Genomic DNA, 15,686 nt, shown 5'->3' with positions numbered 1-15,686 from the left:
CCTCACCCACGGAAGCACACGGGTGTGCGTGTGCACAGCGGTTTAGCTGAGAGAGGTTTCGACAGCAGTGCATCTGAGGCGGCTTTCGAGGACACAGATGTGTTACATCAGTGGTGATTGTCTCTGCCTAAGAAAATCCTGTGTGCCTGTGTTTGCAGAGAGTACCATTTAATGACACGGTAGAAACTTAGCCCGCAAATAAAGTGAAGGTTCAGTTTGCCAACCCTGGGTCCTGTTTTTATAGAAGTAAAGCTGTGGTAAGTACATGTATGGAAGAAAGAGCAGAACGCTATTTAGAAAAAATGAGCACGTTGGGAGCCAGGTTTCTGAGCGACTTTCTTTTCTTTGTGCCGATTAGTATTTTCTTAATGCCCTCCTTGGGATGATACAAATTTTGTAAGAGCAAAAATAATGATAAATGTGACTTTTAGATGTTCTGTTCATTTTGATGACGCTCCCTGGCTTGGTGCTCAGTCTCTGCTTCCTTGGGACGCTGGATGAAGACTCACTCTCCCTTTCACCCCCCGCAGACGCAGCAGCATGGCCAGCGTGCTGTCCCGCCGCCTGGGTAAGCGGTCGCTCCTGGGAGCCCGGGTGCTCGGCCCCATTGCCTCTGATGGGCCCCTGGGGGCCGGGCCGCCCTTGGAGCCACAGGTGGAGCTGCCAGAGGGCGCCGCCCCCCAACCTGTCCTCACCTGCAAGGACCCTGGGAGCCGGGAGCAGCCCCAGGAGCTCCTGCAGGCCCTGGGCTCCGCAGGCCTGCAGCAGGTGGCCTTCCAGCCCGGACAGAAGGTGAGTGATCCAGGGACGCAATCTGCCAGCTTTTCAAAACAAGGAAAAAGACCTCAGGCTTCTAGGGCCAGAGATTGCCTCTTAGAATTAGCTTTAAACGTTGCTTTGAGGCATGAGGAGGTTTGTGTCCTCAGAATTCAGTTTGGCCTTCAGTGTCCCCTGAGGGCCAGGGCTGTCACCCTCTGGGCCAGATATTTTCACCGCATCCAGATGCCTGGGCTCCTCTGTCTCCGCCTCTCTTGGGCAGAGTGGAGATGCTGCCTCTGTCTCCCTGCTTGACTGGTGCCCCAGACCCTCTGCCCAGGAGGTAAGGCAAAATGCAGGGTGTGGGCAGTTTCGGGCATGAGCCAGGCACCAGCCAGCATGCAGGATGCGGAGACCAGGCTGGGCGAGGCGGGAAGATGGGCATATGGATCCCAGGGACCTGCGGCTGCTGTTGGGGTCACTGTCTTCCAGTGGAGAGTTCACAGGGCCCAGTGTGGGGAAGGATCGGCCCAGTGTGGCTCATCCGGGGCTCTGCTCAGCCCTAGTCTGCTGGCCGCTGCTGTAGCAGAACGCTTGCGCCTGGGTAGTTGAATTGAACGGCTGGGAGGCCCGAGAGCGCGGCACGGCGTGGGGTGAGGGCCTTGGGGCTCTGCTTGCTTTCAGAGCAACTGCGCTTTCATTCCTAATTGCCCTTGAGATAAGAAATGCTCCTGAGCGCAGAGTCCCATGACCTTCACCTGCTAAAACTGTCACACGGGGGCCCATGCGGATTGCAGCACCGTGACCCAGAGATGCGTGAGTCAGTGATCACGGGACACGGCAAACACATCCTGACCCTTGGAACGTGGGGTGACAGCTGCGGAGTGGTGACCCTGGGCTGTTATGCCCCACAGGTCTGCGTGTGGTATGGGGGCCGGGAGTGCACGGGCCTGGTGGAGCGGCACAGCTGGGCAGAGGACAAGGTGACCGTGTGGCTCTTGGACCAGAAGTTGCAGATCTGCTGCAAGGCGGAGGAGGTGTGGCTGGCGGAGCTGCAGGGCGTTGTCCCCCAGGCGCTGTCCCCGGAGCATGGCGCCCAGGCACCGGCCTACAGACCGGTCTCCAGGAACATCGATGTCCCCAAGAGGTGCGTGACAGTGAGGGCTGGGCCGCAGGCTGTGCTGGGGTGGCGGGAATGTGGGTCTTAGGGTCTCGTTGCCAGGACAGTGGGCAGATGGGGTACAGAGCAGAGGCGGAAGTTGGGGCGAGACTGTACTCCAGCCCAACATTATTTATGGACCCTCAAATTTCAGTGTAATTAATATAATTTTTATGTATCATGCCAAGAAATAATACTCTTCTTTGAGTTCTTTAAAGAAGAACATTTAAAAATGTAAAACCATCTGTAGCTGAAAAACCATATGGCTCCAGGCAGCCGCCCAGGGTGCTAACCCTGGCTTGAATACTCGGAACCATTGGTGGTGAAGGAGGAGTGGATGATTTGCTTTAGAGTTTTATTTGGTTTATTTTTTGAGATGGAGTCTCACTGTGTAGCCCAGGTTGGCCTCCAACACATGATCCTCACATCTCAGCCTCCTGAGTAGCTAAAACTGCACATGTGCTAGCGTATCTGGGTTGGAGTTTATGATATGACTTTTCCCTTAGAATATATATTCTAGCTTCTATGTTACATTGTCTGTGTCTATTGGTCTTTTCAAATTTAGAAAAAAGGCCTGGGCATATAGCTCACTGGCACAAGCACCTGCCTGGCAAGCATGAGTTCGATTCCCGGTACCAAAAAAAAAAAAAGAATGATGATCAAATTTAGAAAGAAAATCTGCTGACTGGGACTGTGTTATACACAAGATAGGTAGGCATTGTGGCCTGGTCCCACCTCTGTGTGTGTCTGTAGGTGCTACTCCTGGTACAGTAGTCCCAGTATTTTGTTTTTCTTTTTCAGTCAGGGTCTCACTGTGTAGCCCAGGCTGGCCTTCAACTCGTGGCAATCCTCCTGTCTCAGCCTCCCAATGGTTGGGATTGCAGGTGTGCACCACCACATTGAGCCCAATCCAGTATTTTGACTTTATTTGTGATTGTGTGTTGAATGGAAAGAAACTGTTTTCTAGTATATGCCTGCAAAGAAATTGTTTTCTAGTATAAGCAAATGAATATTCAAAGATCATATAAATAACTGTGCTTCATATACTGGCTGGTGGTCTTGGTTTAGCTGCTACATACCTAGTTTCATAGTTTAGTAGTCTGGATTGTAAAAAAAAAGAAAAAAAAAAAACAGAGTTAGCGCAGTCCTTCCAAATAGACCAGCCACGCTATGAAAGACCCTTGCACACCCAGGCACAAGGAGATGGTGTGTGGCGATGTGAGGCCCCTCCACCTCCCCAGAGGTAGCTTTAAAGAAGGCCTTTTCCTTAAAAAAAAAAAAAAGACAAGCCAGCTAGAAGTTAACTTCAGACTAACTTTTCCTAATACTTTAGCATTAACTTACAGATGGATCTAATTTTGCTTCCAAATAATATAATTGCATATGGATTTTTAAAAAAAATTTGCACATAAATTTTATAGAATGCTGCTGTATAAAACATTGAGACTTGTGCAGGGAGATTTCATGTATGGTTTGTTTGCTCCGAGGCTTCTGCAGTAGGCCGTGTTGATATTTAGCAGCTAATAGAATGCCTTCTGTATCTGGCGGGAGAGGAGGAAGAAAGTGATTAGTAGTAGTATTTCCTCTTCAGTTTCAATATAAAGCAGGAAAAGGAGATAATTTAAAAATGGGTGCACCGTGAGACTGTAACGTCAAGTGAATAATCAGACACAGGAGTTTAAGTATCGCATAGTGTCTCATATGAGAAATCCAAAGTATAAATAGTTGAAAGAGCAAAATAAAAGACGCTAGGAAAGAGGGAGGTAGACCCTTTTTAGCTGGGAAGAGGACCTAGAGAGGGGGTAGGGGAAGGGCTAGTAAAAAGAATTAAGATGCATTATATACATATGCCAGCTGCCCACAATGCATGTGACCGTCATGTGTAAGCCGTCCACCAATAACATGAGAAAAAGAAAGGAGGTAATTTTAGTGTTTTGATATTTTATTGGGCATCTTTTCTTCCCATCCTTTATGGTTTCAATTCCTCTCTCCTCCCCCAAATAAAATGTTCCATTTTAAGCTGCAGAGTTGGAAGTGAAGTCAGGGGAGGAAGGGGCTGCTTGGGGTGCCAGCCTAGTGTAAGCGGGGGACCCACCTGCTCCCGCTGTAGCTGACTAGTATGGTAAACGTCGTGCAAGCAAGCACATCCCACTTAGAAGGAGGCGAGCCCTTCGGGTGTATTTCCTCCTAACACCTGAGCACAGGCTGCCCGATCGGATGGGGACTCTGGGGCACAGTACAGAAGTGTAAGGTGATCCCAGGAAGATAACCGCACGTTGGCTCGTTCTGAGGGCACCGTGGACCCTCCAGCCCAGGAAGTAAGCTTCCCCCTCCCGATTGAATCCAGGAAGTCGGATGCGGTGGAAATGGACGAGATGATGGCGGCTATGGTGCTGACGTCCCTGTCCTGCAGCCCGGTTGTGCAGAGCCCTCCCGGGGCTGAAGCCAACTTCTCTGGTGAGCAAGCGGGGCCCGACCCCCTCTGCTTTGAGTAGCCAGTGCCAAAGTCAGCTTGGCGCTGGGATTTCTGGAGGCTGTGCCGGTGCCATTGAGCCAGAAGCCTCCGCCCCTTTTCCTCAGTCTCCCCGCCTGGGGAGAGCACCCTGGAGCCCTGCGGAGACGCTGAGGCTCAGCGCTGAGCTGAACTGGCCCCTCGAGCGAGTTCTTCCCTGGGACTGGGCGAGTGCTGCACTCTGGGAGCCTGCACAAGGCGACAAGAGGAATATTGAGTTCACCAAGGTGGAAATACGCTAAGGGGTCCCCTCGTGGCCTCAGAAAATTCCTACCTCCTGTTCCAAGTGCCTGATTCAGCCTCCCTGTCACCTGTGGGGCCTGCAGCCACCCAGCAGAGCCCTCAAATCCAGCTTAGATTTGATAAAAACCAAGGGCGTGACTTCGAATCTGTGTTAAAACAGAAATTCAGCTGATGGTAACCCCAGAACACCTGGAGGGTCATGTAGGGGCAGAAGGATCGCCGGGTGTCCTGAAGGGTTTTTTGGAAATTTCTTGCCGAGCTGGCCTGCCTTACTCCCAGGGAAGTACTTTTTTGTCTGTGTGACCCGAATGAATCGCGGGAAAACATGGAATTAGATCTGGGGCAAATCAGGAGGAAAGTGGCCTTTACAAGTGTCCCCCATAAGTAATCTCCCCAGACCAGAGAGAACAAACTTAGAGCCTACGCTCTGAGGACACCTAGTGGTGAAGTCTAGTACTGCAAGGCTGCTTCATTTTAGAGCGCGCATGTGCTCGCTCACCCTCCCCTCCCCACAAAGACCCCGGAAGAGGGTAGTCGATTTTAAATTCTCAGGTAGTTCTGCAGGTTTAGGAGATCCAGGACGTTGAGGCAAGAGACCCAGGAGAAAAAAATGAATGACTCTAGTCCTTATGAGGAGTGTACATGTACACACATGCACACCAACCTATATGTGTCTCAGGATGATATGCCACAATCCTGATGTTTTCTGTCCCTTCCTTTTGGGGAAGCACTATGCCTTGAACCCAAGGGAACGCTAGCACTAAGCTACATCCCCAGTCCTTTAACTGTTTATTTTGACACAGGGTCTCACAAAGTTGCCCAGGCTGGGCTTGAACCTGCAATCCTCCTGCCTCAGCCTTCTGAGTAGCTGGGATTACAGACATATGTGACTGTACCCAGGCTGTTCAGTCTCTTGTTGCCAAGTTTTCATTGTCTGTTACAGTTTTTTTTCCCCTTACATTTCTGCTTTTGTGGTTGAAGTCGGTGGAAGCATAAGGCTTCCTTGGCAGCTAATGATTTAAAGGGTTCTGCAGAGTGAGGTCTACATAACAGTCTTAGAACCTTGCTCCAGTAGCTGGATGTGGGGCTGCACGCCTGTAATCCCAGCACTAAGGAGGCTGAGGCAGGAGGATCACCCTGGGTTTGAGGCCAACCTGGGCTACATAGTGAGACCCTGCCACAAACAAACAAACAAACAAACAAGTGCACATGTACACAGGGACTACAAACAATTCTAGAAGGCTTACTTGTAAACTCTCACTGCTATGCATTCACAGGCTACTTTTTCTCAGGATCTAGGCTATTTAGCTGTTGTTTGTGCCCTGGAAGAACTTCTGATCAAAGATGGAGTCCCCTGCATCTTAGTGACTTTTGGACTAATTTCCAGTACTGCCTTCTGGCTTGGTTTTCTGTCTTGCTTCCTTGGCACGCTGGTTTTGGGGTACCAGTCATTGGAAGTGGTTGCCCTGCGGCAGGGTTGCTGTATGCCCAGGGCTTGCCTGGTGGTTGACCTGCCATTCGCCCTCAGGGACCTGGTCATCCTGGATGTATTGTCCCTCCAATCCCGTCCCTCGTGGGCTTCCTGAGTGGATCTCCACGAGCCTGTTGGGTGGTTCTTGAGTTCTGCCCGAGTGTCTACCCTGTTCTTATCCCTGGTATAGATAATCTCCTCGGATGCAGATGGAAGTGGGCTTGGACTGGAGACAGGGACGGGGCAGTTTGGAATGTTGCTCGGGAGGAGAGACAGGTGGTTGGATTTCTCCCTGGCCACCAGGGGTGTGGCTGTGTAGCTTGGAACCTGGAGTTCAGGGACGTCTCTGGAGTGCCCATGGAGGAACATTCGGGGCATTTCCCCTCTGTCCTGCTGTTTCCATGTATAGAACTTGAGATTCTCCTACACTGTCATCTCATCTGGATTTGTGGCCCAGGAGCGAAGGGGTCTGGGCTGAGCCTGGAGCAGCCAGCAGATGGGCAGTTTAAAAACAAAGTCAGGGCTCAGGGTGGAGTTCAGTGGTAGAGCACTTGCCTAGCATGCGTAGGCCCGGGGTTCAGTCCTCAGCCAAACCCTGAAAATCCTACACCCTGCCTGGGCCTTTGCTGCTCAGACCCTCTGGCTTGACATGGCCGCCATGCTGGTGTCCCTTTGTGGCTACCTGGCTGCCACCAGCCCTGGGAAGTATTCCCCCACTGAGCTCTCAAGGCTGGAGGCGCAAAAGGCTCCACGATTTTTCTCCTTGGTACTGAGGATTTAGCCCAGGGCCTTTGCGTGGAGCTACGCCTCATCCCTTTTTTACTTTTTTATTTTGAGGCAGAGTCCTGCGAAGTTGTTAAATTGCCCAGGCTGGGCTTGAACTTTCAGTCCCCCTGCTCAGCCTCCCAGAGTGCTGGGACGACTGACATGCGCCACCTTGCCCAGCTCCTGACTTTCCAACGTTATGCAGTAAGATACAGACCTTAACCAGGCGTCCGGCTGTTGGTCCTTCACAAGATGGTGTTGCGGTGTGTGTCTGATGCAGCGTGGTGGGCCCTGTCACCTGTGGACAATTCCACGAGTGTCCTTTGTCTTCTCTCCGTTGGGCCAGCTTCCCGAGTGGCCTGCGGTGACCCTTGGAAGGAGAGCGGGGACGTGTCTGACAGCGGCAGCAGCACCACCAGTGGCCACTGGAGCGGCAGCAGCGGCATCTCCACGCCCTCGCCCCCACACCCCCAGGCCAGCCCCAAGTATTTGGGGGATGCCTTTGGTTCTCCCCAAACTGACCATGGCTTTGAGACTGATCCTGACCCTTTCCTGTTGGACGAACCAGCTCCACGCAAAAGGAAGGTATGTGACTTTTATTATAAGACGGGGTCTCGCTAGGTCGCCCAGGCTGGGCTTGAATTTGCAATCCCCCTGCCTCAGCCTCTCCTCAACCTTTTTGGCCTCCTGTGGGCCCTGCCTTTTTCCCTACGCCCTTGCACAGGCCTGTGCATGAGAAGCAGAGGTGGGGTCCTAGCCACAGCACCAAGCACTGCTGTGGCCACCAGGGCCAGCTCCTGGGACCCCTGGCTGCCGGTCTCCGCGCCCAGGGAACGCTGGCCTGGCGCCTGCTGTTGAGTCCTAGTACAGCAGCCAGCGGCAGTCCCCTCTGAGAGTGGGAGGAGAACGCACTGCGGTCACCAGACTCCTGTTTCCCCTAGAACTCTGTGAAGGTGGTGTACAAGTGCCTGTGGCCCAGCTGTGGCAAAGTTCTGCGCTCCATCGTGGGCATCAAGCGACACGTCAAAGCCCTGCACCTGGGGTAGGTCTGGAGCTCAGGGCTTCTTCCTAGAGTGCCGTGGAGTGCGCCTTCACCGGCTCCTCCCCCAGCCCGGCAGCACGGGGGCCCTGATTTGCTGAGCGTGGAGCTCCTGGAGGTCCCGGGCGGTGGGTGAGGACGGATGCGGCTGCTGGGGAGGCAGTGCGTCTGTCCTGCGGATGCAGCTTCATGCCCAGTTTCAGTTGTGGGTGGCGCTGAGGGACTTCGGTCCAAGCACTGGTGCAACCCTTTGGCCAAGATGTGGGGCGGGCAGTTCCGTTCTCACTGGGCATCCAGGCTCCATTGGCACCGACAGTGGGGCCAGGGTCTGGATCTGTGCAGAGCTGGCTGAACGACTGCCTGCTGTGGCGGGAGGGGACTCACCGCCCTGGCGTGGAGGAGGGACCTCTGGAGGGCCCAGGGCAGGGCTCAAAGTCCGTGTTTGGAAAGGACAGGCCCCCCGTGCCAGGAAACACAATTCCCGCTGGTGTGCTTGCGGGGAATCTCTCAGGCCCTGGTCGGGAGCAAGGCTCCTGGGCCTTCTGGGTACCAGCGGGGCTCGCTAGGCGGCCCCCAGCCATTGCCTCCCCCTTGCCCTGCAGTTTCCGCTGGCTTTGAACAGAGGTTCTGATGCTGGCCGCCTCTCTGTCCCACACAGGGACTCCGTGGACTCTGACCAGTTCAAGCGGGAGGAGGATTTCTACTACACAGAGGTGCAGATGAAGGAAGACCCTGCCGTGACCGCAGCTGGCCCTTCTGCCCCTGGGACTCCTACTGCCGAGCCGGCCCCCACCGCCCGAGTGACCAGTCCGTCCCTCGCTGCCCTCCCTCTGCCTCCGCCCAAAGCCCAGTGCTCTGGCTCCAAACACCCTGGCCTGGAGTCTTCCCTGCCTTCAGCTGCGCTCAGCAAGTCGGCTCCCAGCTCCTTTTGGCACATTCAGGCCGACCATGCGTACCAGGTAAGGAGGGTGGCACTGGGGGGCCAGCCTTGGCATAACCGGTCGGTGACCAGCAGCGTCACAGGACCCTGGCCACCCTGACTGACAGCTGAGCCCTTTGGCCAAAGTGCTGACCTTACTTCCACAAAGAAGGAAAAGAAAGCCAACGTCCCATGCAGTACCTGCCGGAGTCCTCAGAGCACTCCGTTCGTAGCTGTCATGAGTGCTCTGAGCAATCTAGCTGAATCCCTGAGTAATCGAGTTGGTGGATTTGGGCCGGGGAACCGTCACATCGCTGGCATGGTGGTGCAGGGTTGTAATCCCAGCACTCTGCCAGGCTGAGGCAGGAGGATTGCAAGTTCTAGTCCAGCTTGGGAAACTTAGTGAGACCCTGTCTCAAAATAAAAAGGGCTGGGGATGGAGCTCCAGGAGAATTCCCTCGGTTCAAGCCTCAGGTTTTTTTTTTTTTTGTTTAAAGCAGTGGAGTAGTATAGTTGGGCTTCCCTGGGCAAGTCTTAGTTCCTACAACTGTTCATGAAATAATCCTCTTTTGAATACCAATGTCCAATATGGGGCTAAGTAAACTGCACATAGAATAACCTGGCCGCTGGCCCTGTAGAGTGTGTGGTGTAGCTGGAGAGAGAAATAGCTATGACTAATTATAATAAACAGTCGACGTACTGCCTTACAGAGGCACAGGGGGTGTAGGTGAGACCACGTAGTACATTAGTGTGTTTGGGGAAGTGTCACAGCGGGTGACATTTAGGATGTTTTCATGGCACGTAGTAGGTGCACGTGGAGCTTCCTGTGTGCTGACTTTAAAATCTTATTGTGCCTACAGCTTGGTTTTGTTTTTTGGACTCTGGGCCACTTTGCAAATTGGTAATTAAAAAGTAGTGTTTTCCATGTCATCTTTCAGCGATGCTGATGCCATCTGACCTGGGTGTTGGGGCTTCTTTTGGCAGCCGTGTGTGGCGTATTCTTGGTGGGTGATGGCACCCAGAAGCCATTGCAAGGATCAAGTCACAGGGAGGGTCAAGGAGCAAGATGGGTGTAGGAGGTGGCTTGGAAGAGCCTCGCTCTGAGGGTGCTCCTGGGGCGATGGCTCTGGCCTGCCCTGGAACTTTCTGGTCATCTCACTTAGGCGCAGCTGTATTTTCCCTGCACAATGTGAAGTGACAGGGTCCCAGGCAGACAGGTGCTTCCCAAGCCAGAGCCCGGCTGATGTGCTCTTGTCTCCACAGGCTCTGCCATCCCTCCAGATCCCTGTGTCCCCCCACATCTACACCAGCATCAGCTGGGCCGCCGCCCCCGCCACTGCCTCCCCGCTCTCTCCGGTGAGTGTGCCCTTCCACACTTGGGGCCCTGGCACAAGCGCGGGGCTCCCGCACACACCCTGGGCTGGATGCCTCTCCTGGGCACACAGAGGGTGCTGTCACCAGGCTCCAGCCCCCGGACTCCAGGAGGGTCCCTGTGTGTCCCCGTCCTCGCTCGCATCCCCAGCCCTGTCTGAGCTGGGACGGGGGTGCTCACAGAGGAGTCTAGGGCAAGTGGATTTCAGCTGCGGTCAGTTCCCTGCTCAGCCCTGTGTGTCCCTGGGTGCTTGTCAGGGCCCAGCGCCCAGAGGAGAGGGAAGGAGAGAGTGCGGGGCTGCCGGGGAGGAAGGAGTGGCAGGGCAGGAGAGAGGAGCGTTGGGAGGCTGCAGGGCCGTGTGGGACAGGCACCTTAGGTGCTGCACTTTGAACTGAAACAAACCGGAAGTCGTTGGAACCACATGTGCTGGGCTCTCGCCTCAAATACGTGTCACGGGGCAGTGTCACACGTTACAAGACCTGTTGCCAGAAGGTGCCAGTGAGGCAGCGTGAGCGCGTCCTTCATTCGTGCGTCTAAGTCATAGGCAGAGCAGCCTCCCAGGCGGCTGTCCCGCTTCGACCCCTGCTGGGTCCCCGGTGTGGCTTAGGGCCCCGCCTTGCTCTGCAGCCCCCCGACCCCCACCTGGGCCTGGCCACAGGTGGCGCCTCTTGCCTGGAACACCCGCCCTCCGGGGCGTGCGGGCAGCTGTCCTGGATGGTGCTCAGGGCCTGTGCTCATGTCTGTTCCTTGTACCCAGGTCCGGAGCCGCTCACTCAGCTTCAGTGAGCCGCAGCAGCCGCCACCTGCCGTGAAGTCTCACCTGATCGTCACCTCTCCACCCCGGGCCCAGAGCAGCACCAGGTGAGACGTCTGGGTGGCGTGGTCCCTTCTGCGTTCTGTCCCCCATCTCCTCTGCTAGTGTGAGCCTCGAATCTACCCCAGGAGAACCACCAGGGGCCGTCCCCAAGGGGCCCCAGGGTGGAGGACATAGCGGGACTGGCTTCTGTCCCCTGCGCCTCTGGCGTCGGGCCCTGCGGGCTTCCATTAGGAGCCACCCTTCCAGCCCTTGCTTGCTCACCCTGCCTGTGTTTGGCCACCAGTGTGTGACGGTACCCTCATGGCTGTCCCTTGGCAGGAAAGCCCGCGGCGAGGCCAAGAAATGCCGCAAGGTGTACGGCATCGAGCACCGGGACCAGTGGTGCACCGCGTGCCGGTGGAAGAAGGCGTGCCAGCGCTTCCTGGACTGAGCCCGGGCCCGGCCGCCTGCTGCCCGGTAGCCGGGTCAGCGAGGCTCGTGGGCGACCTGCTGCAGCGGAACCGGGCAGATGCGGGCGGAAGTGTGGAGTACCAGCCCATTTGGCAGAGGTGTAACCCTTAAAATAATTCTTCCCCCTCGGGGGAACATTTTATTTTTTAAAAAAAAATGAAATTTTTTTCCCCGTAAAATAGGAGAGAGCCAAAACTGACCAAGGGTATTCTGCAGCGAACCAGAGACCAAAGAATTCCTCCCCGTCACTCTCCCATGTCCCTGTCCCACTTCCCCTGGCTGGAGGGACGAGTTTGTCTCAGAGAGGGGGCAGCGTCCCACATGAGCCCTGTTCCCTGCTGAGCTGGCGAATCCTTTGCTTTCTCAACTCTTCCAGAAAGGACTGTGAGCAAGATGAATTTCCTTTAAAAAAAAAAAAAAAAGGCAGCTTCTCGCCAGTATGGACAACCCAGAGAGAGGACTGCGGGTGGGTGGGCACCGCCGGTGCCTTGCTTGCCACTGAGAGGCCCTGCTTCCGGAAGCTGCCCCGTCTGAGCAGCTTCTGGAAGGAAAAAGAAAACCTTCGTGTGGCGACAGCTGCCTGTTCTATGGCTTCTTCTCAAGGCCCAGACTGAGGGATTTGTGAAGATTGCCACCAGGTAGCTGAGCCAAAAGGCTAGTAAGAATTTGCTTTTGGAAATGTGTCCGTTCAGCACTACCTTGAGCGTCCTCGTCTCCCAGAGGAGGAGCGAGCGGGCTTCGGTGTCGGAGGAGATGCTGTTCTTCCTGGAGTGACCCGTCCCGGGGTCTCTTCCCTCTGTGGGAGGAGGAAGGGCCACCACACTTTGTCCTTTAGCCTGATGGGTTCTGAGACCTTTCACGTGGGTGGCCCAGGGATTTCCCCATTTCCTTCCTCTGCAGAGGGCAGGGCGGGGAAGGTAGAGCCCTTTGGGCCTGAGGCTGAGGCTGAGGACCTTAAGGGAGGCTGGGCGTGGGATTGAATAGCAGCTGCTGGGGTTTTGGCCTTTGGTGGTGTGGAGAACAGGTCCTCAGGGGGACGGGTGGTGTTGGGGTCACTACACAAAGCTGTCTTGCCAAGGAGGGAGAGCCAGGGAGTTCAGTGCTTATCAGCCAGGGATGACGAAGGACCGAGTGGCGGGGTGCAGATGTGGCTGGGCATGCCTCAGGGCCCGAATATGACTACCCCGGACTCCCTGTGTCCCGCGTGTCACCGTCTCTGGGACTGAGCAGTAGTGTCCCCCTTTGACTGTTATCCAGACTGTTGTCTTGGTCCCAGGTCAGAACACCTGGCCGCCAAGGGTGATATCACCAAAGGTGATGTCAATGGGAAATAATGCATGTGTTGGAAAACCCGCACCCCTCAGCATAGCGATACGGTGTTGTGAAGGGTGTAGGGGCCTGGCTGGCAACAGGAGGGATAGATGCGCTTGTGTACGAGCATATTTGGTGGGGATATATTTCTATAACTTGGGAAAAATGGATACAGATGTTTGTTTCTTGGTGAATCCCGAAACCAGGCCAGCGAGAGGTGGCGCAGGGCTCCTCTTCTAAACAGGCCATGCATGGCGCCTCCCTTTTGCCCACTTCCCACGCTGCCCATTTCTGGATCTGCTGCACCGTGACACTGGGACCCTGACCCGGAAGTCCTTTCCTAGCCCCAGTTGCTTGGACTGTGCGCGTGTAGCTGATGCAAGGATTTTTCTCCACGAGAGGCAGACTCCTCCTGCCCTTGGTACGCAGGACAGAAAAGGAAGAGAGAAAGAAGGAATAGATGGGACGCTTTCACAGCGGAGGGGGTTTTGTGTCTGTCATTTGCTTCTGCGTGGTTTTTCCTTTCTGCGTTGTTCTGTCCCCCTTCTCAGTGGTGGAGGCCTCCTCTGTCTTGTGGCTGCTGTGTGGGCCCCTGACACGGGTCTGTCCTTGATGTGGCTTCGTGGTTCCTTCCTGGAGCTGGGGTAGCTTGTGCGCTGGCTCAGTGATCATGCGCAGTGTCTCCCTGTGCCCAGCCCCCTGCCCCTCCCAGGCACTGGATTTGACAGGAGGACAGTGCCACGGGTGCGGCAGGACCCATCTGCAAGGCGGTTATCTCGGGAAACCGCTGATCCAGGCGTGGCTGTGTGTTTCGTGGGACTGCCGTCAGAGTGGAGGCTGCGCTGGGGAGGGAAGTCGGCAGCATGCGGAACAGAATCGTGTCTGGGGTCAGGGGAAGTCTCAGGTGCAGAGCAAAAGGACGCAGGTTACTTAGCTTGGACTTCATAATGTGAATTTTAAGCAGGCTCTGAAAGCAGTTCGGGGACTTCTGACAGTGTCTCGAGCCATGCCACGTCATCACAGCACGATATCTTGGAGGACAATATTAATTTGAGTGTGGAAATTCTAATTTGTTGGAAGAAAAATCTGTCCCGTTACTTTCTGGTCATCCAAGTTCTGACCTTAGCAGGGGCAAAAAAAAAGAAAAAAAAAAAAAAAAAAAAAAAAAAAAAAAAAAAAAAAGAGAAAAAAAAAAAAAGGAGGGAGCTAAATCCCATCTGTGAATTTGTCTTATTGGCTTCTTTTCTTTCCCTTCAGCCATCTTCCAAGTATTATTTTTACTGTTAAAGATTTTTTTAAAAATGTGAAATGTAATGTTTTTACACCAACAATATGAAATATATTTTATAAGGAATAAAATGGTACATTGTCTGACTTAAAGTGTGGATCTCTTATCTCTCCCGTTTTTGCAATGAATAAAATGCTGATTGTTCTTGGTGCTAAGCAGATGGTCACACATCGTGCTGTAGACGAGGTGTACACATTCATTTGATTCTAGTAACAGAGGATGACATTGGCTAGGGACTAAGCCAGGTGCTTGCTTACTTGGATTACCTACGCAGTGACTCTCGAAGGGAATCATTACTGTTCCCATTTTACAGATAAGGAGAGTGAGGCACAGAGGTTGAATAACTTGCCCAGGGTCACCAGCTGGGAAAAAACAGCACCAGGATTGTGACCTAGACAGTAACTGTTTTCTGTTGTTTCTGGTGACAAAGGGCAGCATCTCCTTGACTGTATTGCTGAGTCTTTTGAGGGAGCAGGCTGGGGACATAGGTGAAAAGAAGTCACAGTATGCATTAGTCAGATTTTTGTTTTATAACAAAATACCTGAGGCAGGCTAGCTTTATAAAGAAAAAAGGTGCATATTTAGCTCAGAGTTTTGGAGACTAAATGTCCAAACAGCACAGCATAGCCAGGGCCTCTTGGCTGTGACGCCACATGGCAGATGGCTGTGCTGGGAGGGAGAGATCATATGAAATGACAAGAAGCCAGAGAGGCCGGGTCCTTCTCTCCCTCCTTAGGGCACACCTCCAGTGACCTAAGGACCTCCGCTAGGCACCACCTCCACTCTGAGGTCCACGCCTCCAGCATATGAGCCTTTGAGGACACCTGTACATCTCTAGGCCAGGGCCCTCTACGTAGAGAACTGGGTCCTGAACCTGGTCCCAGGCACTGTGGTGCTCACACACCTAGCAGAGCGGGCCTCGGTGTACCGAGCAGGAAGTAGCATCCCGTCCAGGGGCTGGTGTCTACAACTTCAGTTGCCAAACTTGAAGAAAAACAGTGTAGCACCTGTAGATTCCAAGACCATGTGAAGAAACCAGGCTGGAAGAAGTTGTGGATGCAAGTTTAAATGTTTGGTCTGTATAAAATAAGATGAGGGGATGTGTTGTCCTTGGCAGAATTTCAGGTAGTGGGTGTGGGTTATGGGTCAGGGGCTGATGGATCTTGTTCACATGAAGCCAGAAGTCTGCGCAGGAGATGCAGGAGCTGGAGGAAGGCACCTGAGAGCTTCTGTGAGTCGCTTTTGGGACTAGAGGTGGCTTTGGGAGGAGTGGGCTCTGGGGACCCCGCCATTGCTGGAGAGGAAGGGGGTTGGCTGAGAAGATGCAGCAAGCTGGTCATGGCACAGGTTGGGAAGCCCGTGTCTTCCCCACTTCTCTCTGTCCTTTCCTCACCCTACTCCCCCAAGGCAGTCCCAACTAGGACCAGCCTGCTCTCCTACCCTTTGCCGAAGCTCCCAAGTCAGCTGGCATTTCCCACTTGCAGCTGGGGTGGGGTGCTACCCAGACTTACCCTCCTGGATGTATTTATGGACTCCTATCTTCTCAGCTCCTGGTGAGGTCTGGCCACCAGGAGATACCACATT

At 54.0% G+C, this 15,686-nt stretch overlaps 1 protein-coding gene across 1 annotated transcript; it reads left to right on the top strand.

Annotated features, from left to right (window-relative positions):
• Positions 1-530: 530 nt before the first annotated feature.
• Znf395 (zinc finger protein 395) lies at positions 531-11,483 on the top strand (the record flags this gene model as incomplete). Its single annotated transcript, XM_013514339.1, is given in 9 exon segments — positions 531-792; positions 1,671-1,903; positions 4,263-4,372; positions 7,253-7,491; positions 7,848-7,948; positions 8,604-8,904; positions 10,128-10,220; positions 10,994-11,097; positions 11,372-11,483. Coding segments are annotated over 9 exon segments (1,545 nt in total).
• Positions 11,484-15,686: the final 4,203 nt, after the last annotated feature.

The sequence above is a fragment of the Chinchilla lanigera genome, unplaced genomic scaffold (assembly GCF_000276665.1).
Source record: "Chinchilla lanigera isolate Chin_1 unplaced genomic scaffold, ChiLan1.0 scaffold00002, whole genome shotgun sequence".
Classification (NCBI taxonomy): domain Eukaryota; kingdom Metazoa; phylum Chordata; class Mammalia; order Rodentia; family Chinchillidae; genus Chinchilla; species Chinchilla lanigera.
This window is presented reverse-complemented; position numbering and strand designations above follow the sequence as displayed.